A 27,500-nucleotide genomic window follows, 5' to 3' on the forward strand; every position below is an offset into this window, starting at 1 on the left:
CCTATAACCATATAGACTATTAACATAAATCACCTCCTTCATTTTCATCATGTATGAAATAATATTTACCTTAACTTGTGTCTGTCACCGTCACACACAATAACCAAAATATTTTTTTCTTTCATTTTTCTAGGTGATCCAACAGTCACCTATCCCTCCCTTTCCTTCTCTCTCCACCATGTCCTTATTCCTTATCTCCCTGTTGCTCTTCTCTTCAACCCTTGTTGCTTCTACTTCTTCTCTAAACTCTTCCACCTGTGGACCAAGCCCTGAACAAAATGGAGAGTGCACAGATGGTGTTCTACTACCTGCATGGCTACCGCATCCTCCATCCACAGGTGATCGGGCAGCACGTGCCATTGTCTACTTCGTGGCACTTGTGTACATGTTCCTGGGAATGTCCATCATAGCTGACCGCTTTATGGCATCCATTGAGGTCATCACTTCACAAGAACGCAGAATCACATTCCGGCGACCAAACGGGGAGGTGACTGTGACAAGTGTACGCCTGTGGAATGAAACCGTTTCAAACCTTACACTAATGGCGTTAGGCTCCTCAGCTCCAGAGATTTTGCTTTCTATAATTGAGGTAGTTGGAAGAGGCTTTGAAGCAGGTGACATGGGCCCTAGCACCATTGTAGGCTCAGCTGCTTTCAACATGTTTGTGATAATTGGCCTTTGCGTGATGGTAGTCCCTGATGGTGAGAGTCGTCGCATCCGCCATCCCCGTGTCTTTGCAGTCACTGCATTTTGGAGTGTTTTTGCCTACGTTTGGCTTTTCTTGATATTGTCTTGGTCCTCTCCTGGAGAGGTGGAAGTGTGGGAAGCTCTTCTGACATTCTTCTTCTTCCCAGTGTGTGTTTTACAGGCCTGGCTGGCAGATAGACGTTTGTTATTTTACCGTTACTCAGGACGAAGGGAAGGTCGAGCAAAGTATAGGGCTGGCAAAAGCCGAGGAGTTCTGGTTGGTGCAGAAGATACAGGTGGACAAGAGGATGTAGGGGAGATGAGAATGGCTGGAGGTGAAAGAAGCACAGATTTTGAAGAAGAAGAGGAAGAGGAACGGAGGGATATGGCCAGAGTATTTAAAGACATGCGTCAACGATATCCTGGCAAAGACATGGAACAATTGATGGAGTTGGCGAATTACCAGGCACTTGTACAGCAACAAAAAAGCAGAGCATTTTATAGAATCCAGGCCACAAGGATGATGATTGGTGCCGGCAATGTACTAAAGAAACATGCAGCAGATCAAGCAAGGAGAGCTTTGACTGATGGTGGATCCAGAGATGGTGAAGGGGGTGGGAGAGGGGAGCAAGAGGATCGTTGCACAGAGGTGGAATTTGAACACACACACTACCAATGTTTTGAAAATTGTGGAACAGTTAGTGTGTGGGTGCTGTGCAAGAGAGCAGACGGTGAAGGGGCAGTTCAGGTAGACTACAGGACTGAGGATGGAACAGCCAATGCAGGTTCAGACTATGAGTTGGCAGAGGGCACACTCGTGTTTCAACCCGGAGAAACTAAGAAGGAGCTGCGTCTGGGCATCATCGATGATGATGTATTTGAGGAGGATGAACATTTTTATGTGCAACTGAGCAACCCACGCAGGGCAAGAGGTGTGAGGGAAGGATTGGGTAGAGTAAGGCTGGGGACTGGGAGGAGGGCCACAGTAACTATATTTGATGATGATCATGCGGGTATCTTTAGCTTTGAGTCGGGCAGCATGAGGGTGAGTGAGAGTGTAGGCACTATGAGGGCAAAGGTGGTGAGGGGATCTGGAGCAAGGGGCAAAGTTGTAATACCCTACAGGACCAGTGAGGGTACTGCAAAAGCAGGAGAGGACTACCTGGAAATGGCTGGGAAAGTGGAATTCCAGAACGATGAGACCACGTGAGTATAGAATTTTCCTTATTTATAAGCATAAGCACACATAATAGTTGGTAGTAGCCAACCAGCGTGCCCATTGATTGGTAAAATAAATATATTGGACCTGGTTCATTAAGGAACTTAGGCAAGAATTTGAGTAAGTATTCTTACTTAAGTTTTCTGAACAAAACCATGTTGTAATGCAAGGGGTGTAAATTAGTTTATTATTTTGCACATAAGTTAAATACTGGCTGTTTTTCCATGTAGTACACAAATATCAACTTTAAATTTCAGTGTACAAATAAGCTATCAAGTATTTGTGTTCTACATGAAAAACAGTCAGTATTTAACTTATAAACTAATTTGCACCCCTTGCACTGTAACATCGTTTTGTACAGAAAACTTACTCAAATTCTTGCCTAAGTTCGTTAATGAATCAGGTCCATTGTATCTTGTTTCTCACAGGGCTTTTGCTACATGAAATACTAAGGAGGTCAAGATTTTATACTGTAACTGAATCTACATGGTGCATGTTATGCATACAGAATTATCAAATTATAACGTGTGTTAAATGTAATGAAACATTTTACTAACATTCCTATCATGCAACATACAACTTTATTAAGATTGCATTGAAGATAAATAGGTTCACAACAATAATGATTTTTTGGAAAGCTACAGTTTAAATACAAAATCATCCACTATGAAATTCCCAAACGTCTATGTAAATTTCCACATCATTACAGAATTTAAGATATTTGAAAAAATATCTAATGCTATTAGGTGTGTGCAAAGCATCCTTATGTGGTCTTCTGTCGTATTAAGACCTTTTATAGCTATGTATTGGGCATAGAGCCAGGGATGTTAACCACAATGTCAGAGTTCTGACAAGATCTATAAACTATACATTATATATTTAAAGATAATATATATATTCCTCTTTGAAAATAACTCCACCCACCCAAAACTGAAAATTCACTTAAATAAAACCTGGTCGCCAAAGCTTACTGTGGTTCCTGCATTCAGACTATTCAGTGGGTCCCTGATGTCTTCTCCCACCTCTGATGCTCGTACACCTGGACTATTCTGTTGGTGCACAACTTCCTGCCTCTCTGAAAGACAAAGAACAGGTTAATAGGATGGAAGATAGCCCATCAATGTCTACCACACTCTCTTCACCCCTAAACATCCAGACTTTTCTCAGACAAGTAGTTTATTGACAATATGTTGCCAGAGGGAGTGAAAAAGCAGTAGCTGGCACGTACAAGGCACTGAGGGAACCAGCCAGATAGCCTGAATGCTGGATGAGGAATTACTTATGGGTGAAACAATCCTTTAAGGTGATAAACAATCGTAGTAGATTCTGTAGAAAGTAACTATTGTGTGCAGAGGGAAATACATAGTCAAGACCACATGGACTGAAAGGGTGGGACTATTAGAGGGAAAATATATGTTTTGTGTCAATATTGTGTGTTGCACTTACAGCCCCTTGTGCTTTGGGAGGCTGTTAAGGGGCATTTACCCCTTTGAAATGTATCTTTATTGTGTTACACGTATCTTTAGATGTGACCTTTATTTGAGTTGCGCATATCTACAAATATAAAATAGTGTGCCAGTGTATCTTTGCTCATACACAAAATCATCTTTATTTACAATCATAGATGAGTCCCATATGGGGACGGCTTGAACAAAAGGAATTGTGGTTTATTATACACCGAGATAAACTTAAGTAACCAGCAAGCTCCGCTTTTACCAAGACAAGAATTGTTTTAAAGGGAATTGGATAATTTTCACAAGTTTAAAGATATGAGCCTGCAGATAGCGATCTGTGATCATGCTCTAGCTGTTTGTGCAAGTGTACATAGATTACCATTTGGGGAATGCTGAATGCAATTTGACTCCTGTGCAAAAATAAGATTTTTTGCTGTATGATGAGATTTATCGCGCTTCAAGTGGCAGTAATTGCATATTTTGTTTTTTTGTAGCCTGTAGCCCCAGGTTTTCCCCGAAAAAAGGATTTGATTTTTACACGTTCTGTAGATTGGCATAGGCCTTACTTTCAGTTAGGCACCCTTTTCAACTCCAGGTGCATTTTATGTGGAAAAGTCATATTTTTATGTTCCTATTTCACAGTGTAATAAAACATTAGTATACATAAATGTGACACACATAATAAACACATTGGAGGAACAGTGCATTGCCAGGCCCAATAGCAAAGCTTAGGGGCACGGTGATGTTGTTTGGGCCTCCTGGGAATCCCGTTCTGATCTGAAAAAAGCAGAGAAGGAGCCTCTTCTGAGCATGCATGGTGCGATGCATGCTCTGCTCAGGACTCCACTCAGATCAGAGCATCTGGGTGTGCTGGTGGATGGGCCTCCCTCACCTTTGGGCCTCATATCAACATCTCCCCTGCACCCACAGCCGCCACTGATAACAGTCAGGATGTCTCCTTGCTCTCATGAATTATCTAAGAAATTAATTAACAATATTTTAATGTAAGGTAAAAGTTTAAATGAATTAAGAGTACCGTCCAACAATGATAGTAGGCAGGGCTTTGAAGTTACTGTTTTACTCTTACAGCTGTGTTCATATCTAAAATACAACAACAAATAGACACATTTGCACAAAATTAAATGTGCTGTGTTTCTGCGTAACTATAAACAAGGCTTATTAACCAGAAAATAACTTGTTTTAGAGGCAGTGCACTTGTGGAAAGCTTTTCTAGCGCTGTACAAAATCGCTACCATTTCTATAAGATGCCAGTTTAAAATGGATTGCTGTACAAAGCAAGCAGGAAGCATGGCGCATTGTTTAATTAACATTTTGGGCTAGATTTACTAAGCTGCTGGTTTGAAAAAGTGGGGATGTTGCTTATAGCAACCAATCAGATTCTAGCTGTCATTTTGTAGAATGTACTAAATAAATGACAGCTAGAATCTGATTGGTTGCTATAGGCAACATCCCCACTTTTTCAAACCCGCAGCTTAGTAAATCTAGCCCTTGGTCTGCTGGAGAATTCTTCATTTATTCTTAGAAAATTACATATATCAGTAATAGGCATACATTACTTTGTACGCCTATATTTTAATTTTTTATATTAAACTTGAATAAAGATAATTTAGGTATCTGCATAGTATATTTTATTTTTTTAATGGTTTAAAAACGTGAGTGTTTTAAGAAAACAGAAGTGAAATAATGGACTGTTAACGATTAAAGATTTGGCTAAGTTGGGATTGATGCTCTCTTGGGAGTTTTCCAGTAATTCTACAGATGAAGAGGGAGATTTTGGCAGTTGTAGTCAGACATGTTACATTATGATTAGGGAAAGGGAGAATTTCAGTGTCCCTCTTATAACACTAAATGATCTGATGTCAGTTTCATCAACTGCAATTACAAAAATAAGCATTCTGGCAAATTTAGTTGAGAATGTTTTAAATTCCTTGAACGCTCATACATGCACATAGTATTGCAAATCAATTGAGCTAATGAGATATAGCATAGATCACATTGTGCACCATGTCCATTATACTAACAGGGAGAGGGGGGCTGGGGGTTGGTATAAAGTACTGAAGGCTGGGCCTGTATGTGGGACAGGGGGGCATCTGCATTTTTTTCCTTTAAAATGTTCTTAATAGACTGCTGAGTCGAGTCTTGCACCTGGGCTAAAAGTTACTCCCCTGTGTTGGCCTGTTCATTGCCCCCCCTGTTCCCCATTGCTAGCATCGCAGAGGACCTGTGCAGAGCGGAGTGTACCTGGGTCTATCCCTGTGGTATAGTATGAGAATTACAGCTGTATACTACTCATGCAGATCTTAGCATTGTGCATGCACTAACTCAAACGAGAACATTGCATTTACAACATTTGAAGGCTGTGCTGGGAGAGCAGGGAGCTGAGCACAGAACATTGTCCATATAGAGAGTCAGGAGACACATATGGTACTTACACGGGGCACCAGCAGTCATAGAGTATTATGAGGGCACTGTGTATACTATGGGGTACTGTGTGTGTACTGTGGGGTGCTATGGGGGCACATCGGTGTTGCTTTGCTGGGTCCACCTTTAGCTAATGTCGGGGAATCATTGACGCCTAACGTCTGTCCACACCTCAGCAGGTCCATCCACAGTGGCGCATAGACTCTATCCTAAGCATCTATGGTGGTGGCCCAAAAAAGTTGCTGTAAAGACCAAAATTCCTCTTGGCAGCCCTGTATACTAAGACCACTGGGGGTTGCCACAACTGAGGTCCCAGTCTTCTTAATTACCCCAGCCACAATAACTAGCCTCTGGGGAGGAGGCACACTTTCATCTGTAGCCCCTTCCCATAGAGGCACCAGTTCTATGCTGACCCCATAGTCTTGGTCTTCATGTTCTTGTGCTAATAACCCAAGGTATTCCCCGACAATGACTCACTCTGGCTCTCCATACACTGCGGCTCCAGCATTGGTGAGTGGAGTGGGACATGTTGCACAGGCCGTCTAGATGGACCTACAGGCTTAATAATAGCATAATAGCATAAACTCTTGGCCCTTTCTCCTCCAATGACTCTGCTGTCCACACCAGGGCTTGCCGCTTGATAGATAGATTAGGATCTAGAGGGGATACAGCATTTTCCCTGGTACCTCTGAAATTGGTGCTGAAATTCATACACTTAGGAATTAGATTTACTAAAAATTGTGTTTGGTGGCGGTTTGCACCCACCGCACATAGACACAAATTTCTGGTGGTAATGTCTGGCGGTTTCAAAACACTTAAACTACTGGCTGTTTAGTCAAAACCGTCAGAAAAAAAACCACAGCTTTTAAATACCTGCTTTTGATAGGTTCGTTAGCTCAAACATGCTGTTTGAGATACCTTGCCATTCATAGCATAAGTGGAGGCACCATTGACATATGAATTATTGTGGCAATCATTTATTGATTATGAGCACAAAATTAATTTATTAACTTATTTTTCCACGTTGTGACACAGCTGCTTCGTAATTCTATTTTGTGATAAATAAAAGTAGAATAATGCAAAAAAATAATAATGAAAAAATAAGAAAAAACAAAGTAAACCAAAGATATTTCCTTAATTGTTCATTAAAATATATGTCAAATATAATGTACATTATTTATATTGAGCTTATTTTACATCTCAGCTAAACCCTTGTGAACCATTCAGCCTAGCACTGTGTATATTCCATCAAACTGATTGGCAATCACTGCAGTAGTGCGTGAAAGGACTTACCATGCTAGTACACTGCTTTTATGTAGTGATTTATCTTTTAGTTGGCTGTTTACTCGCATTCATTCATAAATCATGGCACTGTTGCTATTTCTAGCTATCAGAGTTTTCGTCATTGACTCTTCCAAACCTATTTCTTTTATCTCCAAACTTTGTTTTCGCTTTAAAGAGCTTTCACGAATTTGTTCACCGCCTGTGGCATCAGGACTAAAGGGCAGCAGTAATCACTGGTCTTCAGCCAATAACACTATAACACTTCTGTATCCTATTATATGCACAGATGACTCTGCCACTCCCCACATGATTTCCCAAGTCAGGGAGTTTTCCCTAGGCTTCAATTTGGTGGATGATTGACTGTTTCCAACAGTAGGAGCTTCATTGCTGCATACTGAGCAAAATACACTGTTACAATTGTGTGTCCTGTGGAGAATCAATCTTCATAATGTACCCTTCCTTTAAGTGTAGACTGTGGGTGCAGTGTTAAAATGCTGCAATAATGAGAGCAGAGTTTAAAATACATGAGGATACATTATAGGGCAGAGAATGACATAAGCTGAGATCATTTAAAATCTCTAATAAGATTTCCCCGCAAATAAGGAAAAAAGCAGTACATATAAAATGACATATTTACAGCTGTACTTTATGTATAGTGTTAGGTCCCCAAGCATGCTCAACAGAGGACCTCCAGAGCAATAACTAACTCTTATAATTTGGATATCTATCGCCGTGGAAGCTTAGTATTGCTCACCTGCCTTGGTGATAAAACATGGTTAAATCGTAGTGAAAATTAATTTTATATTGCCACTCTAAGTATAACCGTTGGTCCTTTCTCAGGTAATTATTATTTGATATTGATGATAATGTGCTAAGTGACAATTTTGTAAAAACACTACCAGCTTGTCAAGACTACAGGACCCCTGAACAATCACTTGTAGTAATAAAATTTCAGTCTGTATCTCACGGCTCAGATACCACTTTTTTTCTTATATTCTGCTATTGGACATTGTTGGCCCTGTAAGTTGCTTGTGCTGAATATTACTATTTAAGTAAGAAGAATCGTTTATAAATCACAGTAGCGAGCTAGCACTATTTTGCTACGTTTTCATTGAACAAGTTGTCATTGCAGTCTGTACAGTAAGGGCAATACATTAAAAACTAACATTGTATTTAAACTAGTTCATAACATAAGTATCAAACTAGACAACTGGATGGTACGGAGTGTCCCAAAAAGAACAATATGACAAAGAGGAAATAATACATAGAGGGAATATAGAGAATAGACATAAGAGTTAACAAGTGCAAAGATACAGAAAATAATACAGTCTGTAACAAATGGATAAAGAAAGCATGAAATAAAACAATATTGAGAGATGGAAATATATGAGGCTGGGGGGGCTTAATAGAAGATGATATAAAAACAATTGTGTCGAAGGAGGAATTCCAGTGAGGACAGATAAAAAAACAATCTTGCAGAAAGGGGGAAGAAGGGGGAGAGTGATGCTGTCACTGTCTCTTGGTCAGTGAGCTTGGGAGAGGGGAGAAGTCTGTTAAGAGGCACCTCACGTATTTTGTTTGCCCGTAGATGGTGCTCAGTATTCAGTGGCTGTGCTCAAAAATAAAGGGGATGGGGAGTGGGGGGGGGGGGGGGGGACTTGGAGGTGAGATTGAATGAGAGATGGAGAGTGGGTGATTGAGAGGAAAAAAGACTGAGGGGGAGTAAAACAAAAAAAATGGAAAGAGAGCTAGAGAGGGGAATAATAAAGTGCGGATTTATTTATTAACACTTATTTATGTAGTGCCAGCATACTCTGCAACACTTTACAGTTGGGAATAACACAGTTGTAAAACCATAATGGGTAATGCAGACAGACAGAGAGGTAAGAGGGCCCTGCTCGCAAGCTTACAATGTGTATGACAATAGGGGTTTGATACATAAGGCTAAATGCCACATGCTGCATATTTGTCCAGCCAGATTGCAAGGGTAAAAGGTGGTTAGGATGGTATAGCAGTGATAAATAACCTGATGCTCCTCAGGGGCAGCTTCAGCAGACCTTTAACCTTCAAAAGGGCCGCACTTTACCCTTAATCTCAGGAATTTAATCAAAGAAAGAGACACCTATCTGTAATAACATATCAGCAGGCATTTTAAACAAGATTTAACAAACAAATTTAACAATAGAGCTGGAAGGTGCTGTAGGTGAAGGATATGGGGGCCACATGTTTGATCATATAAAGAATTTGCATGTAAGTTTTGTGTAAAACTGTGTCGAGGGATAGTAATCAGTAAAGTAGCTGACAGGTGTTAGAAGGGTAGTTTGGGAACATAATAGGTTTGTCTGAAGAAGTGAGTTGCAGAGGAGGATCGAAGGTTTGGAGGCAAGAGGAAAGTCTTGTCGTATGAGGGTGGCATCCACAAGGCCATCAAGAGGAATTTGGGGCCCCGGTACAGCAATTTTTTGCCCACCCCCCCACAGGCGAGTAGTAAGGTCTCTGTGTGCTGCCAAAGGAGGCGTGCCCACATACTGTTGGGGGCGTGGTAAACATGGGGCGGGGATGCGCTTCTTTAGACATGACATATTGGGGAGATTCAATTGTCGACGATGTGACATGCAGACATCGCGCAGAGCAGTTTGCTGACAATTATGGTAGAAAACTCAGCTCATTTTCCCTCATACCCCATTGAGGTGCAAGTAAACATAGGAGGAGATTTCTGTCAAATCTCTGCCGCAAAGTGTCTTGCGGACGTTCCGGAGACACTTCACTGCTAATTGAATTCTCCCATTATGTATTAAAATGGTGTTACTCTCACCTACCTGTTGTTGCAGCTTTCACAGGCTGATACTGGATTCTTGAATGAATCCTGGAATGTTGGGACCTGTTGGAAAATGTAAATATAGAAAACCGAGCAATAAGTGAACACTGTGCATAACACAGATCACGCAGTATATAATACATACATTATAATAACATTTATTGCACCCTCCCCAGCCACATCACCCCACCCCTCAGCTACATCACGCATCACACCACCTCCTGCCACATCACGCATCATGCCCCCCTGCCACATCATGCATCACGCCACCACCTGCCATATCACACCATGCCACCCCCCAGACACATCACACCACCCCTCAGACATGTCATATAACCCGCTATTTATATTATGCCACCCACACGGCCACTGTACTTACCTATGCTGCTGGCAGAAAACTTCCTGCAGAGTGAGCAGGGAAGCTGTTAGTCTCATGCGATCTTGTTTGAAGCTCCTGGCTTGCTCTGCAGGCTGCTAGACAGTGGGTGATGACAGCTCCCCCCTCACTTGCGGTGCTCGTGCCACCTGCGGGAACACAAAAAAACGACTTTAAAAAAAAAATACATGGGGAAAGTTTTGTAGGACGGAAAAAATTCCATAGAGTGGGTGCTGTCTGAGTAAATATCTGTAACCTGGAATTGGAACAAGTAATGTGTCTGGATGAGAGGCACAGATTGTGGGCAGAGTGCAAGGGTCAAGTTGGGAGATATTTTTATACAAGGGAAGAGATGTATGTTGGTGTAGTCTTGTTAATTGCTTTCTATGTTAGTAGCAGTATTTTATATTGGATTATGTAAAATACAGGTAACCAATGTGGTTTCTGACAGAGCATACCACCAGTAGGAGAATGTGAGGAAATTAGTCACATCACTATATTCAAAATTGATTGCAGAGGTGAAAATCTGGTTAAGGGAATACCAGCCTGTCACTAGGAGTCTTTGCCCAGGATATCACCAGATGATGGACTTACCAGAGTAATATAGCTGGTACTATGGTTCTCTGGTAGCAGGGTGACAACGGAACAGGAGAAACAGCAGATGGTGAGAGAATGCTCAAGGAAAGTCTATGACTAGCAGCAACTGGTAATGAGTAGATGAATGTACACGAGGAACCAGATGGACAAGGAAACGTGAGGAGAGTCAGTGGTCTGCGTATAGCAAGTTGTACCACTGCTATAGTGAGGAGGAATGTCCAGGAGTAGCGAGTAGGTAGTGAGAGTCAGCGGTCTGCGTATAGCAAGTTGTACCGCTGTCTATAGTGAGGAGGAATGTCCAGGAGTAGCGAGGAGGTAGTGAGAGTCAGCGGTCTGCGTATAGCAAGTTGTACCGCTGTCTATAGTGAAGGAATGGAATCCAGGTGAAGGTAGGTAACGGGGAAGTCAGTGGTCTGCGTGTAGCAAGTTGTACCACTGCTATGTGAGAGGATACTTGAAACTGGTGTCACAGGGAACAGGAGTCAGTGGTCTGCCTCTAGCAAGTTGTACCACTGCTATATATATGTGAGGAGGGGCACGAGGAGATGAATGTAAAGCAGAGTATACACGGGGCACACAGAACTTGATCCCACGATGATATCCACAATACAACAATAACTGACAAGCGCTGCTTGAAGTATACAAAGTCACAATAGCAATCCAGGCAATAGGAAACAAAGTCAATGGTAACAATAGCTTCAGTGGATAAGAGGCTCCGGAGAAGAACACAACTCAGTCCAGATGGATATGCAATACAAAAGCAATGGAAAGTATGCATACCGCGGTTCAGGAGAGCAGGCTGTCAGAGCGACGTGCAGGGATACCTGAACGGCTGAAGGCCGGCAGGAGGAGAGACCACTGGAGGGTGGAAGCGGTAATCAGGTTGGTGCAGCGCACGGCAGGTAATCCAGAATCAACGGTTCCTTTGAGACCCAAAGGAAAAGCGTTTACGTGGACAACAGGGGTAGCTATCACAACTACACTATCATTCCTTGGCATCACAAACCTCTCCTGGTAGGTCTGTTCTGACTTTCTTTTTGCTGGCAAGTATGCCTTAGCAAAGGGTAGTTGCTCCAGCAGACTTTTATGATGAGACCTGGAATCATGGCACTGACACTCAGGGCATGATGTACAATAATCAAAGACATATTTTCAAACCCCTGGCCAGAAAAACTTCTGTAAGATTCTATCTGAGGTTTTTCCTAACCCTAGATGCTTGGCAGTTATGACACCATAGGCTCAGCCTAACACTGCTCTTCTATACGGTTTAGGGACTATGGTTTATTGCCATAAGGGTACAACAACCTATTACCAAGTTCTGTCTTCCCAATAAAAATCTCACACTCTCCCTGGCTTTTATTAGGGTGGGGTGTTTTAACTGCTATGAGGCAAAAACATATTTCTTTACTTTAACAGCATGCATACAGTTAGCAGGTTTACCAACATTTCCTATTTCAATAGGACGTACACTACCCTGCGCTCGACTGCTGCCCTCATCATTTTTTGATTCACCAATCATGTTTGAAAAAGTGAACACTTCGGACTTGGAGAACACCCCCCCTACCACTGTATCAGTGACATTATCACTCGGGTCTGGGCTATCTGCTTTTGCAACCAACTGGGTTTCCCATAGCTTTCAAAAGTGGGAAAAACCTCTCCCCAATATCGCATCAAACCTCAAACCAGGCATTAATCCCACAGTGACTACCATGTGACCACACTGTGTTTTTATGTGTACTTCAGCAGTAACATAACTCAGAGTATCCCTGTGTGTGCACGTTATCCCAACAGTTTTCCTGTGATGCTTTAAGGGGCTTACCAACTCTGCTTTTTCAAGGAAAACCATACTGCCAGAATCTAGCAAAGCCTTAGCTCTTTTATCTTCTACAGCAGTGGTTCCCGGGGAACCGCAGCGATTTCAGGTCTGGTGGTAAGTAGGGTAAGCGCTACCCCCTGCCTGCCATCCCCCGATTGTCCCCTGGCTGGCCAAAACAAAAACATCTCAAACAGGTAATCACATTTCTATGGCATCTCTTATGAGGCCAGAAACTTCTTGGCATAACAGGCCAGGTTCTAAGCCTACAGTCTCTGTACATTTCAGTTCATTCCACTGCCCAGCACCATTTTAACCTGGAACAGTCTTACCAGAATCCATTGGAGATCGCCGTTGCGGAATTAGGGGCCGGTGGGGTGTACTCATCAGTTCCTCTGACGTCACAGTTCCTTTTTCCGCATCACTTTCAGCAGAGCAATATACGAGGACAGGAACTCGGCTTCCTGGTGCGGCTGACTTTTCGGCCCTTTCAACTGCTGCAGAGGCAGATTGGTAATATTCACGATCTGTGCCACCTTTTGTAGAACATTTCTAACTTCCTGGGTTCTTGTGACTTGGACCTCTGGTAAAATATTGGATAGTGGTAGATCACTTAGTTCCTTTTCTTTTTATGAAATCCAGGTGGAAGGTGCCTCAAAGTCATGGTCAAACCTCTCCCAGTTATCCGTAAGAATTTGTATTCTGCTGATGTTTTCAGACAGAACCTCGTTAACATGCTCTACATTGTCTTGAATAGATTTAGTCATGTACTGAAGGCCATTTTGAACTTTGGACAACTCTGACGGAATTTTTACGTTTTGTTCCTGTTGAGATTTAACTTAATAACTTTTTAATCTACTTTTAACTTTTTTAATCTATAGACCTTGTTGGCTTTCCAGTGCTGATATCTTTGTTTCAGCCTGGGCACAAAAATCTCTTAACACCTGTACTTCCTTTTGTGAAGCTTGCCCCTCTGACTGTGCTGCCTGAGCTGAGAAGGTCTCAGCACTCAGCTTATCAAGCTGAATTTTTAACTCTTCATACTGAGCCTTGTATCATTTTCCAATACATTCAACCTGGGTTATGATCTTAATCTTTTTTTCTATATCTGCGACTTTGGCATCAAGTTCTTTCTGCAGATTTTCTTTTTTAAACCTTCAGTTTTGCTTCTTCTTTTTTTGCACTCTGACATTGTCTTTGACTTGTATTCTGGGCTGCAATAACAGTTTTCAATTTTGTTGTCTCAGTGAGCTGTTTTTCATTGTTCAGAGATTCTTCCAAACCAAGCACCACCTCTCGGTATTGCTCCATGTTGCTAGTTTTCATCCTCTCTTTAAGATTATTAACTTGCTCCTCTACCTGTCTTCACTTATTCTTTATTTTTTTCAATATCTTCACCTTTATCATCTGTATCTCTGCCAGAAGATGACTGGTTTGAACGGGACGCTAATTGTGCTTTGAATCTACCAAGCTGCTGTTTTCAAGTAGAGGTTTCTTTGTTTGAATTTTCAAGATGTCCCTTTGTGCTATTGTGAAGTTTTTCCTCTGACTCGTACTGTCTTTTGAGGTCCAAAGTCTAAACATCTTGGTTTTTGCTCAGCAAATGTTTCTGTCCAATTTCATATTCTAATTTCTTCTTTACATGGTTCAATTCACACTCCAGCTTTTCAACCTGGTTGTTATGTCATTGCCTGATTTCCATGTCAATCCTTTCCAGCTTAACCTGGATAGTTTATAGATTAGTGAACAGTGGGTTTTGCCCCCCAGCAAGCAAGGACCATTTTTCTTGACTAAGTCAGGTTTTAGTCATCTTCAACTATTCCTTTTCTCGCTTTAAGTTTTCTGTCTTTACTTCAGCAACAGCTAATTTTTTGTTTGCTGCTCCTAAATCTTTGCTCATTGTGTTTATGATCTGCCCCTGCTTCTGTGTAGTGGCAGAAAGCTTCTGTGATGTTTCCTGTAAAGAGATGATGTCTCGATGGTAGCTTTCAAGCTTGGTTTCAACAACTTCTTTTTCTATGACTTGCTCCTGAGACTTTTCTTACTAACTGAAAGAGACATTGAGTGCTTCCTCTTTGACAGATCTCGGCATGTTCCTGAGAGCTTCATTGTCTTGGTGCTGTTGCCTCCAAGACTCTTCAACAGCTATCTACGGAGCCATAACAGCTTGTAGCCATGACTTGACGTCCAGCTCAGGACACTGTAACACAGTCTTTTTCCCAAATACAAATAAATGGGTATCTGGCCCTTTCATTTCTCCTCTCTCCACCATGAGACTTTGAAACACTTTTATGCAATCTTTCTGGTTTTAAACCATAATCTTCTACTTTTTCTTTCCCAAGGTAGCTTGAAAAGCAGCGAGTGTTGTCTTCATAGAAATTAAGCACTTTCTTTATAGAAAAATCATTTCACTTGACTTAGGATGTGTGGTACTACAATACCCAGCATATGTCCCCCAATAAACAAGCTGTGACTGTATGAGGGGAACAGGTGTCATCTCCTGGGGTAGATGGTAGTGAACAGAAGCAATGAAACTGTTAGGAACTCCCAAGCCAGTACAGTGAAACTCGGGGACTACTCTGAAGGCCAGGTGTTCGCCGGAGCCCCTAGTGGTGGGGACAGACTGGGCTGCGGGCCGACCGAGGGTCGGGTAACGTATACTGACTTAAAGGAGTTCCCAGAAGTGGAGTGATTGGCGGACTGTAGTTAAGAAGAATCCTAGGTCAAAGGGTCACAAGCACAGATGCAATATTCAAAGGCAAGCGAAGGGTCAAACACACAGGCAGAGAAGCAAAATCCGAAGTCCAGGCAAAAGGTCGAGGTCAGAAGAGACGGGTCACAGGTCCAATAACAAGCAGGGGTCAAAACACGGGTAGTCAAATCCAAGGTAGCAGGAACCAAAACAGATAGCACAAGCAGGAAGAAGGACTGAGGACAGAACGCTATAACCGGCAGTGAGGCTGCAGACCTCACTGCCTTAAATACACAGAGGGACCAATCAGGACTTGCCCCTGAAGTATACACACTTGCAGGCTAATGCCTGCTAATTCAGCCCACAGGCTGAATTCAATAGAAAATCTATAGAATGCGCGTGCGCGCCCGGCTCTCTATACCGCCGGGACGCCGCGCTGAAGGAGCGTCTGACCGTTGCCTTAGCAACGGTCGGGTGCTGGGTGTAAGTGACGTCCCGGTCGTCAAGGTGACGGCCGGGACGCTAGAGGACCCGGGAAGCGAGCCGCGGCGGCTTGTAACAGAAACCACATAAGTCCAAGGTTTTTGATATAACTGACCTTGGCCAGTTTTATTAAGCATATTCAAAACAAACAAAAGGTAAATAAAAGACCTTGCCTGTCCGGCACTAACTAAACATTGAATAATACCCTCTTTCCTGTGAAGGACCTTATGTCCCACACACATACTAAACATAGAGGTAATTTCTCACCATTAGAAGCATCTCTCAGGAGGCATCCAACCTCCTCCCCAGGTCTGAGAGACTGATTAAGCTGCATTACAGCCTTTTACAGGCACCACTCAGGTGCAGCTCCTGATTTCCAGCTGACACACTGGTAATCTGGAGGACCCAGTTAAAACCTAATGAATAGAGCCTGCCCTCTCTCTCCATCCATAACACCAGAGACCCTTTCCATATTCTCTCACAGATGGGACAGACATTTTGGGAAGCTTTTTTCTCACACATATAAACATTCTCTGGTGTTTTAATACACACAAGACAGAGAGCCTGGGACACATCCCTAATCCATTCAGCACCAAACCAGTGACATATATATATATATATATATATATATATGTATATATATATATATATATATATATATATATATATATATATATATATATATATATATATATATATATATCTATCTATAATATAAATGCCTAGTGGCGTGTGTTAGTCTGTCTGTGTGTGTGTGTGTGTGTGTGTGTGTGTGTGTGTGTGTGTGTGTAAAAAATAAAACCAAGCTGCAGCGCCACCTGCTGGGCGGAGTTATACACTGACCTACTAAATTCTTAGTGTGTGTGTGTGTGGAAAAAAAACCTCAGAAAGGGCTGAAATTTGGTATACTAAGATGTTTTTAATTTGTTAATTTAATTTGTTAATTGTTAAGTGTTTATAAAGATTTAAAAAAAATATATATTTTTTTTGAAGGAGAAGTGACAGTTGGGAGTGGTTGGTGGTTGCCGGGGTGACAGTGGGGAGTGGTTGGTGGTTGCCGGGGGTGACAGAGCGAGAGGAGTGTGATACTCAGGACCGCTGAGAGAGATCCCTGTGTCTGGATAGACATCTGGATAGATGTGGCGATAAAGATGAAGGATGAGGTGATGGAGAAAAATGATGAGGTGGTGACATGTGGACAAAACCACGTTAAAAAAGGGCGCTTGCGTCGGGAAGTAACGCTCTTCCCCTGAGGAGGCCTGGGCTAGGCCCAAATGCATGACAAGAACCTTTTTAACACCTTAAGTAGCTTGATTTGACTAGAATGCATGCGTATCATGCACGGGTTAACTTGTATATATATATATATATATAAAACATTTTTATTTAATTTTATTTTATTTAATGACATACTGTTATAAATACACATTGAAAGTAACTAAGCCGGTATAACACTAAAATATTGCCTGTGTTGACCTTACTACAGCCTGAGCATTCGATAAATAATAGACCACATAAAGAGTAAACTGATATGGTCATGGAAGAAATCAGTAAATTTGTCCCTTGAAAATATGGCAGTTCCAATCAAATAGACAATGATATATCAACTGGATATAATTCCAGCTGTGGTAAAGTAGAAGAATGCACAAATGAGCAATGCAGAACCGATCTATTGAGGGTCTGTTAGCACTGTTAACCACAGTGATAGCCGGTTGTAATCCAAAAGAGGCAGTCACAAGTAGGGAGCAAACAATCTGCTCTAACCGCAGAAGCAGCGAGTGCCGACAGCTTACCCCTCAGGACAGTAGGCAGATGGAACCCACACCTCCCAGACTCTGCACTAAGGGGCACATTTAGCAATATTCGTCAAAAATGAAAAATAGTTATCAATCCTTATCGCATGGATAAGGATTTAACTATTTCTCAAATTTATTAAAAAATCTCCATAGGAGCAGCAGTCACGAAAAACTGCTGTTCCTGTGAAGATAAAAGCTTACCTTTTCACTGCCTCTCGTTCCCGAAGCTGCTGTGCGGTCCATAGAAGCCTTGTGCGTATGCTCCGTCTGAAAACTTTCTGCACTTCACTGTTGCAGAGAGCGGAGTGTGACGGAGGGATCATGTGATCCCTCCACACATGCGCTCTGTGACAGGGAGGGATCATGTGATCCCTCCACACATGCGCTGTGTGACAGGGAGGGATTATGTGATCCCTCCACACATGCGCTGTAAAGCTCTGCTCTTCGGATCAGAGCTGAACAGTGTAGAAAAATAGCAGAAACGGTAATGTTACGTCAGCCTGAGCTGGCGTACGTTACCGTATGTGTATAATGATTTTCATTCATTGTTAAATTGCGGTACATAGCAGTCCACATAGACATCTATGTATTACGAAGAAAAGTGCAAAGCAGCAGATATCATAGATATCTGCTGTAATGCACTTTTAATAGATTAGAGAAATACCTTAATTGGCGTCTATTCCCCGAAAACGGCTGTGGAAATGAGGTTTAATAACTAGGCCCCTATGGCTCTGCCCACAATAACTTTCACTGTAGTGAGTTTGTGAAATAAGCAATTTTTTCCAAAAGTACACAGCTGGTGCAATCGGTAGTACTGTTTATAACCAGTAGCTGGAAAATGTAGTTTAAATGATGATCTGCAACATATTAATTGCTATAGGTGCCATAGTCAATGAGCAGTCCACTGATCATTGCCACACAAAGGTTATGATATGAATGCATTATAATATTTGAAGACAAATTCTGAAGTGTTTCTTTGCCGTTCGTCACTTTCATCGGAGAAGTATATGTCAATAGATGTAGCTTTGCTTGCTGTGTATAGGGAGGTCACTCAACTCTTTTATAGCAGCAGGTTTGTTTATTTAATTAAAAAAAAAAAAAATTGGTATTGTTTATATCAATTATCTATCCAAGTCTATTTGGAGAAATTAAGCATTGGTCATACAGTGTGCCATTAGGAGGTTGTGTGTGTTAATTCTGTTTATACCTATATAGAGGACTCGCCCTGTCTGCAAAATGATGGTAACATTCTTTTTGATACTGCACTAATCTCAAAAATGACCATAAGAGTTGACTTTGACATTGTCAAATGTAACCTATGTAAGATATCTATATTATGCTGGCCAGCATCTTACTATTAGAAGTTATGTTACCCAGGAGAGTCAGTGATGCCTGCATAATTTGACACTTCTTAGGGTTACAAGGAAATAAATAAGGCACTTTCAGAAGATTTGCATTCTTTTTATTGAGCACAGAACATCATCAAAATGCAAGGATACATAATGCAAAACAATCTGTATTATGATGAATATTTCTAGAATAACAGCAGTCTTGTTCTTGCGTGACTCATCACATAAATGTAGAGTCTAATATTTAAAGAAACTTTTTTCTTTTCAGCCATGAAGAATGTTAGACTAAATAGATATGTGTAACTAACCGTTACATTTCCTCATATTGTGCCTTTTTGAGTTATATTACATAATTATAAATCCACATTCGTAAGTTAGCAAAAGACATCAAAGGTAAATATTAAAGCAACACATTAAAAATAACTATTAGTAAATATAACCCTAATGCAGAACAAACAAAAATGATAACGCAGGGTAATATAATATACTGTATGTGACCCTTAGGGTTCAAATCACAGGATTACGCTGCAGGAGCTGTCTTCATATGCTGATGTAGCAGCTTTCATAGTCTGTTCTGCATGAGCAAAGATTTCCTTGGAATTATCAGCGCTAAAGATACAACATTCCTTATTTAAGAGTTTGTATTTTTACCTGGAGACATTGAATTGACAAAAGTGGTTAAATAGCTATAGAAATAGATATCTATACTGTCTCAGTAATGTATTTGGCCTTTGTCAAGGGTTTCCTTTCCATAATAGCACATGTATCTAGGCCCATGTGCTTTATGTAACAAAGCATCTTCTTTGGAGCATGTGTGGCATTAGCCCATCATTGAAAAAAGAAATTGGGTAACAATGGTATGCCACACTCAGCAAGATTGGGAACATAAGCACAAAAACAACATTGTTGATTAACTTCTTTGGCAATTTGAATCATAAAGCTATTTCAAGCGAGAGCAATGCCTGTTGAAATTACCAGAAGAAAGCAAATATAAACAAGATGTATGATGGTCCTCAATACTACCCCTGACTTTCTAGAATCGGGGCAACTTAGGTGGAGATAGGGTGGAAATGTTATTATGTACCCAAATGTAATTAGACTATTAATCAAAACAAATTTACCAAAAGGATAAATTCTGGGAAGAAGCAATTCATCCCCTAATGCACAAACTGGTAGTTAAAATAATGATCCTTCCCAAATCTGGTGCAGGAGCCTTATCTGTGTGGGGAGTGGTGATCTATTTAAAATGTGATGCATGGACCCAACATTTATGTCCTTGGCACCTTACGACTGTATGCATAGTTAATAGCAGTTGGTACTGGCCGACCTATCTTGGCTCTAGAGAAGACCTTTTTTGATGCACTTTGATATTGAACCATTCGTTTGGGTTTTTTCCTTGAGTCCACTGACCTGCACATGAACACACATTTATACCCCATTCATACTGCACCAAAATCCCAGGTTTTTCCCGGGGTGAGCTCAAACGACCCGGGTCTTGGTGCAGTATGAATGGTACAAGTCAAAAATCCTGGGTCTAAAAACCCGGGTCTTCAATCCGGGATTTATCGAGGGGTAATTCCCGGGTCGGACCCGGGTTGCCTGCACTATGCATGGTGCAACCCGGGTTTTTCAACCCGGGTTGCACAGAAAACAAGATGATTGGCTGTCTGCCTGTCTCTGGAGGATTTAAAGCAGGAGAATACAAAGAATGTATATGAAAAGAAGGGCAGTTTACAGAAATTTTATTAATGGCTATTACATACATAAATATACCATTGGGTATACATGATTGGAGATATATAGAGAAGGCATACCATCACTATTGTACTTTTTTATATATATAAATCATGCTAATAGATAGAGTATATTTGCCTTTAAAGGTTGCTTGTCCTGATTAAAGTGCAGTGCTGTGTATTTATTTGGGTGTCTGATGTAGCTGATATCCCACATTACAGAGGTACAAAGTCTGGGAAATACTAGTTGTGTGAAAGGAAGCAAAGTTCAGGTTTTTCTGCCAGGATTTAAACACTGGAGCAGCATCCAGTCTTCATTTTTCAGCCAATGAAAACTGCTCTGGTGATGACTCCCACAAATTGCCAGGGCACAGACTTGTGCAGTATGAATGGGGTCAACCCAGGAAATTCCCGGATCCGAGGTGCAGTATGAATGGTGTTTCCGAGCTGGGACGCTCCGAGCCCCGGCAAAAACCCGGCTTGAAAAACCCGGGATATTGCCGAGGCGGCAGTATGAAAGTGGTATTAGTTAGTAGCTTACAATGGTCCAAAATAAGTCCATTAGTCAGTAGCAAATTAAGTCCAGGTCCATTAATATATAGTGAGGGGCTCAGTCCAGTCTTTCAGTTACATCACACAGGTAGGCAGCAGCCAGGAGCACATCATCAACACACTGTAGAATTGCATACTGCTTAGAGTCAAAGCAGCCATCCTTTTATGGCAAATAATTGCAAAATAATGAATACCTTGTGGCAGACTAGCACATGTATGTTGAATAGAGATGACAGATTAATTCTCAAATTGTTTTCAATGATTCAACACAAAAACGTGATTGAACCAATGCACACATGTGCGAACTAGCTCGAACAGATTTGAAGCTTAAATTGATACATCTTTTAAAAAAAAATGACAAACCTTAAACATGTACGTCAAGCTTAGAACTACAAACACATTAGAAGTTGAATAAACAAAATGATGCTAAAATATTTTTTTTATTAAATACTTTTTAAATTGTTTTAAATGAAAATCACTAATTTTAATGCAAATAGTGAATTTGTACTATAAACTAGAACCTCAAAGAGCGAATTTCAAGCATGAATGGTGAACCTTAAATGAGAGCGGCCAACCCGATTATCAAATTATGAACTGCTAAAAAGGTTTGGGGTCTTCAAACCTGAAATGTTCAAGCAACTCTAATATAATAACAATCGTTCCATGTAAATATAGACTTGCATTGTAATTTGGTTGCCAATGGAATACCCCAATAGCCATTACAAATATCCACAGAACTACATATTTTAGCATTAGAAGAATATGGGAATAGGGGTTTCTCTTAACAACTGGTCCAACAGGAATGTCAGAATTTCCTTTATGATCATTGAGACACAGAGAAGTCAGAGATAATACACTGCTCACTGTCCCAATGAAACCAAATCATTTGTATAATAAATGATTGCTCTATTTTGCCTCAAAAAGTCATAACCTAAAATGGAAATAAAGTCGGGTAAATTCCAAAGATATGCCTGTGTCTGCAATTTATACCAGAGCTGTCCTAGTCTCTATTGCTACAGTATGTGATCTTTGAAATTGTTTTAAGCAGAGTCTTTCCTGTAGATAAAGGGTGGATGTAATGTTGTAACATATGTATTATTGATATTGATGCTAATGTACCAATTAACATTTTCTGCTGAGGGCCTTCTTCCACGGCAGATAATATAATGGGTCTATCGCATCCATCTCTCCTGAGCACCACTATTGGAGTGATGGAAGCTTTAACTCTTTATACAGAATCACGAAGAACAACATAAATACTGACAATGAGTAGTCATTGATTTCCATTGCTCCATTTCTTATTTTCTGCTGATTCTTGCTGCAGATCCCTGTAGGTAGTGTCATGGTAGTCTTTTCCTGAATGAGATCCCAAAGGCTAAATGTATAATGCAGATTGTGGAGAATAGCACAAGTTCCAATATGCAGACTGTGGCAATAAGCACAAGTTCCAATATGCAGACTGTGGCAATAAGCACAAGTTCCAATATGCAGACTGTGGCAATAAGCACAAGTTCCAATATGCAGACTGTGGCAATAAGCACAAGTTCCAATATGCAGACTGTGGCAATAAGCACAAGTTCCAATATGCAGATTGTGGTAAAAAGCACAGTTCAATATGCAGGCTGTGAGCACAGATTAATATGCAGGCTGTGGCAATAAGCACCAGTTAATATATAGGCTGTAGAATAAGCAAGGTTCATATACAGGGTGATAAGCACAGTACAATATGCAGGCTATGCACACTGATGTATATGCAGGCTTTAATAGTAGGCAGTATCCTTTCCAGCGGACAGCATGTGGAATGAGTAGTGCAAAGACAAAGTTTTCATACAACCTGATACCAGAGCGATTCAGAAGCAGAGACAGAACTAGAGGTTAACAATACATTGCTTGTTTTAAGAATTAAAGATGCTGGATTTCCAAGGTAGAAATGGCAGCAAGATACTGATCAGACATCAATAATTTGGCAACTGTGGATTGCCTGTGTTGGGCTTTATAACAATGCCCAATTCCCTTGATCAGGGCCCTCTTAAGACCATCTTGGGCCCCCGGGCACAGCAGTGCACCGGGGCCCCTATATATATATAAAAAAAAAAAAAGATTATATATATATGGGCCCGTCGGAGGAAGCCAAAAAAAAAAACCTGGAAAAAGAAAAGAAGAAAATAATTACCGTGCTGTCAGCTGGCGATCCGGCTCCCTCCATGGTCTCCTCCTCCGTCGCGCTCCGCAATGGATGTCGGGCGGGCGTGATGACATGCACAGCGAGCGCGACGGAGGAGGAGACCAGGGAGGGAGTCGGATCGCCAGCTGACAGCACGGTAAGTATTTTCTTCTTTTCTTTTTCCAGGTTTTTTTTTTTGGGCTTCCTCCGACGGGCCCCCCAGGGCTGCAGGGCCCCCGGGCACCTGCCCATTGTGCCCTATGGGAAAGACGGCCCTGCCCTTGATGACATCATCGCTCCCCTGTAGCTATGGTTCCTTAATCTGTCTGCTAGTGCTGCAAAGGTAGAGGACTGCTATCTCACTGACAGACCCCTATAATAAGCTTCTCTTGGCAAATAAGACTTTTTACTCCCTTGATTACATGTCAAAGCAACGTGTGCTGTGGTTTGTGACAGTGAGGAACAGCAGACACTAGAGGTGCTTTAGCACTATAGAAAGGACAGTTTCTGGAAACATGGCCCATCTGTACAAAAGTGGAATATTTTAAGGCTTCTCCCTCTTCTGTGGGGACTGGATATTTATTTGAGGGATCATGTGCTGTGTTTATTTTGCTCTTTAACAGTTACTTAAACCAATTCATTATCTATGTAGTAGACAAAGGTAAATCTACTAATCTAAGTATATCAGGTAAAATTCTGTTTAACAAATTCCATTTGTAAGTGGCTGCTCTGTGTTCTATTTGAAATAGTAAGTTTGTACAACATTAACCAGTGATGGCAATCAGATGCACTTGCCCTTCAGAACTTCTAAATGCCTCTCGGACCCCCTATTTGCTCCAAATTCCCACCATGTCCTCAGACACCCAATTGCCACACATGCCCCATATGCCACAGAGACTCCCATACCAATTAACCTCCCCATGCCACAAAAACATGATTATTATCTCTTTCTTTGTTCGCAGTTCCCAATGGCTACAAATTGATCAAAGAAAACAGTCATTACAATGCAAGAAAACCCGATTACACAACCAGAAATACCTTATTTTGCAGTGTTATTGACAGAGCATTCAAAGATCATTTGAATAAATACAGTACATTTGCAGTTGACAGTTCCAACGTTGAATTTTGAATTTTTAGAACTATGGAGGACTAAGACAAAATACAAATAAGGGATGGGAACAAAATAGTTAGTGGGAATTCCAGGCATATATCACAAGATTCTAAGGAAAAAAGGATAATTGTTATTTTTAGGTACATATATGAGCAGGGCATAGGGTGTCAATAAGGATAATTGTTAAAGAACAATGATAATTATGGAGGAAAGAGGGATGGCTTTCTGTTAGTACAATTTGGGAATATACACTATAGGGGATGGAATTAAGGTTGGCTTTTCCTAAATAACCATGAGGTTTAGACCTGCCTGAAAAAGATGTACTAAATCATGGAGTCAGTATGTTATTTTCTCCATGGCTGGTACATGGAAAATATAGTTTTTTTTAAGTTCCTATGAAAAAGGAGGTAAAGGTTTCTCCCAATACCTAGCTATGGCCCATTAAGTGGCTGCTAGGATGTGTGAGCCAAGGGTTTTGGAATGTTTGTTAAGGTTTTGGGGAGGGTAGACAAGAAGAGAATCCCATGGGTCTTTTAAAATTGGGGATTCCAACATAGAGTCAAGAAGGCTATGATCCTTGCCTCAGTAAGGAGCAATTAATGGGCAGGTCCACCACATTTGGAACTGAGTTTTCCTGTGGCCACAATTCCACCAGCATCTGGAATCAGTATTAGGAAACATCATTCTCAGTCTATCTGGGGTATTGTACCATCTATAATGGACTATATAAGAGGTTTTCTTTATTTTAGTCGAAATTGAGCTTTTTGCTATGTCATCCCTTATGTCACCCCAGGAATCCTCTTCTAGTGGATGTTGAATATCCCTTTGCCATTTCAGCTCATGACAGCTCTGTGTAGGAACAAATGGATTAAGAAATAAGCCATACAGCTTAGAAATCATGGATTTCCATAATGAGTAGCTGTGGCAAAGTAAAAGGGGAGTCAGCCCTCAAAGTTTGGGGTTGGGGGGAGAAAGATGTGGGCTTTGAATAAATTCAAGTCTTATTATTATTTGCTAAGGACATTTTTGATAGTGAAGCCATTGATCTTGTTTGGCAAAGTGTACAGGGTACCTATATCCCACCTGGATCCAGCTTGAGAATCTAATAGCAGAAATTCATAGGAGGAAGGATGGATAGTTTCAGATGGGATCATGGGGGAACAGAGCCGGATTTAGACCTCATGGGGCCCTAGGCAAGATACTGGTTTGGGGCCCCCTCCCTGAAAAAATCCATAGCACTATAGTTTTTAGCATAACATATAGCCTTATTCAGGGCCTGGCTGGCAGACTTTAGCCCAGGGGGGCAAACACATAGCACTGTCCCATAAGTAGTGGCCCATTTTTAAAGGTTGGTCTCACCGCCAGCCCTGGGAGGGCCCTCTGGGGACCGCTGGGCCCTAGGCAAGGGCCTAGGTTGCATAGTGGTAAATCTGGCCCTCTGGGGGAAATAGGTGGACACATTCCGCATACTTATTCCAGAGTTTGACAACAAATTTTGCCACTCACTTTAAATATGAAGGGGCCGGTCAATGTTGTTTGCTTAACCCCTGTAGATGCTTTAAACTGTATTTGTCCAGAAGGTTGGATTCAATGTCTACCCAGGAGATCATATCAAGAGGGGCATATGAGCCGCAATTTGTGAGAAATTATCTAAATAGTAAGATGTTACACCTGGAAGCCTACTTCCTCCCCTGGAAATGTATTTTTTAGTATTTTAAGAATAATCTAGCAGAGCCTTTTGAATGTTGTTTAGCAAAGTGAATGGAATTATTTGGAAAAGTTAAAGCCATTTTGGTATAACACTTATTTTAACTGTCATTTCAGCCTGGAGTTTAGAGAATAATTGGGGAAAAATATCCTGGCACAAAAGGTCATATCTAGAGGTTACGTCAGCCTTCAGATATTTTATCTTTTACTTTTACCATTTAAAATTGTAATTCAATGACAGCCTTTGTCCTTTGGGGAAACGTGTAGATGCAAGGTCTCGGATTTTGAGTGATTAATCTTGTAACCTGAGCTTTCGCTATATTGACTATATCAAATGTATTATAGAGAGAGAGGGAGATTCTTGGTTGAGTTAGCATTAGAGAATGTCAGATAATGAGATATTCTCCCAGTTCTGCACTCCACGTATCACAGGATTTGATCTTATAAGAGCAGCGAGTGGTTCTGTCACCAGGGTGAAAGTCAAGGGAGACAGTGGGCAGCCCTATCTAGTTTCATTTCGTATGTGAACTGTTATATCTATAGTTTTTAATACTTAATTTATTAGAGCATTCGTGGTTCTATTGTCTGTGAAGATAGATGCTTGTCAGTATTGTCAAGAAAAGCCAAACGTGTCTAATTTAAACTTCTGTCTATCTATCTATGGACTCTCATATTCCTCCATCCACATTATCATCTACACTGTCATCTCCCAATTCTGTTCTTCCCAGTTTCTTACTGAAGAGTCATGATCTCAATGCTAGACAAAGGCCTAGATACAGTGCTCTACGAAACTTTAAAACCTTGACCATCTTTCTGCATCTCTGTGAAAATAGGGACTATTTTCATCTCTATATCACAATCTGTGTCATAATCATACTCCATATAATTTTTGATAATCAAAATCTTCAGAATAACCAACTGGCACATTAGAGGCAGCAACAACAGTACTTATTGTATTAATTTATGAGATACAGTCAGAATGATCATGTCTGACATGCTAGAAAATGTAACCAAGGTTCTAATAGCCCCCTCTATCTCTCATAGTAATCCTTTCACTCTCCATACTCAGTTATTTGGTTGCTGTAGATTCCTGCTTGCTAACAGCCATAGCAGACATTGTTAAAATATTGCACATTTTTAAATTAATTTTTTCCTCCAACTTTTATTTTTGCATTACGTGTGTCTTTTCACCAAATGCCTTGATCACATATTCATTAGCCTGC

The 27,500-nt window shown here is 41.1% G+C and overlaps 1 protein-coding gene across 1 annotated transcript in view; it reads left to right on the forward strand.

Moving 5' to 3' along the window:
- The window catches only part of LOC142103586 (sodium/calcium exchanger 1-like), a 57,521-nt gene that overhangs the window by 5,413 nt on the left and 24,608 nt on the right, over window positions 1-27,500 (forward strand). Inside the window, exon 2 of the mRNA XM_075187661.1 lies at window positions 134-1,893. Within this exon, the coding sequence (XP_075043762.1) occupies window positions 179-1,893 (1,715 nt within the window). The 5' untranslated portion in view covers window positions 134-178. The remainder of the gene's footprint in view (window positions 1-133; window positions 1,894-27,500) is intronic.

This window comes from Mixophyes fleayi, chromosome 10, assembly GCF_038048845.1.
Source record: "Mixophyes fleayi isolate aMixFle1 chromosome 10, aMixFle1.hap1, whole genome shotgun sequence".
Taxonomy (NCBI): Eukaryota; Metazoa; Chordata; class Amphibia; order Anura; family Limnodynastidae; genus Mixophyes; species Mixophyes fleayi.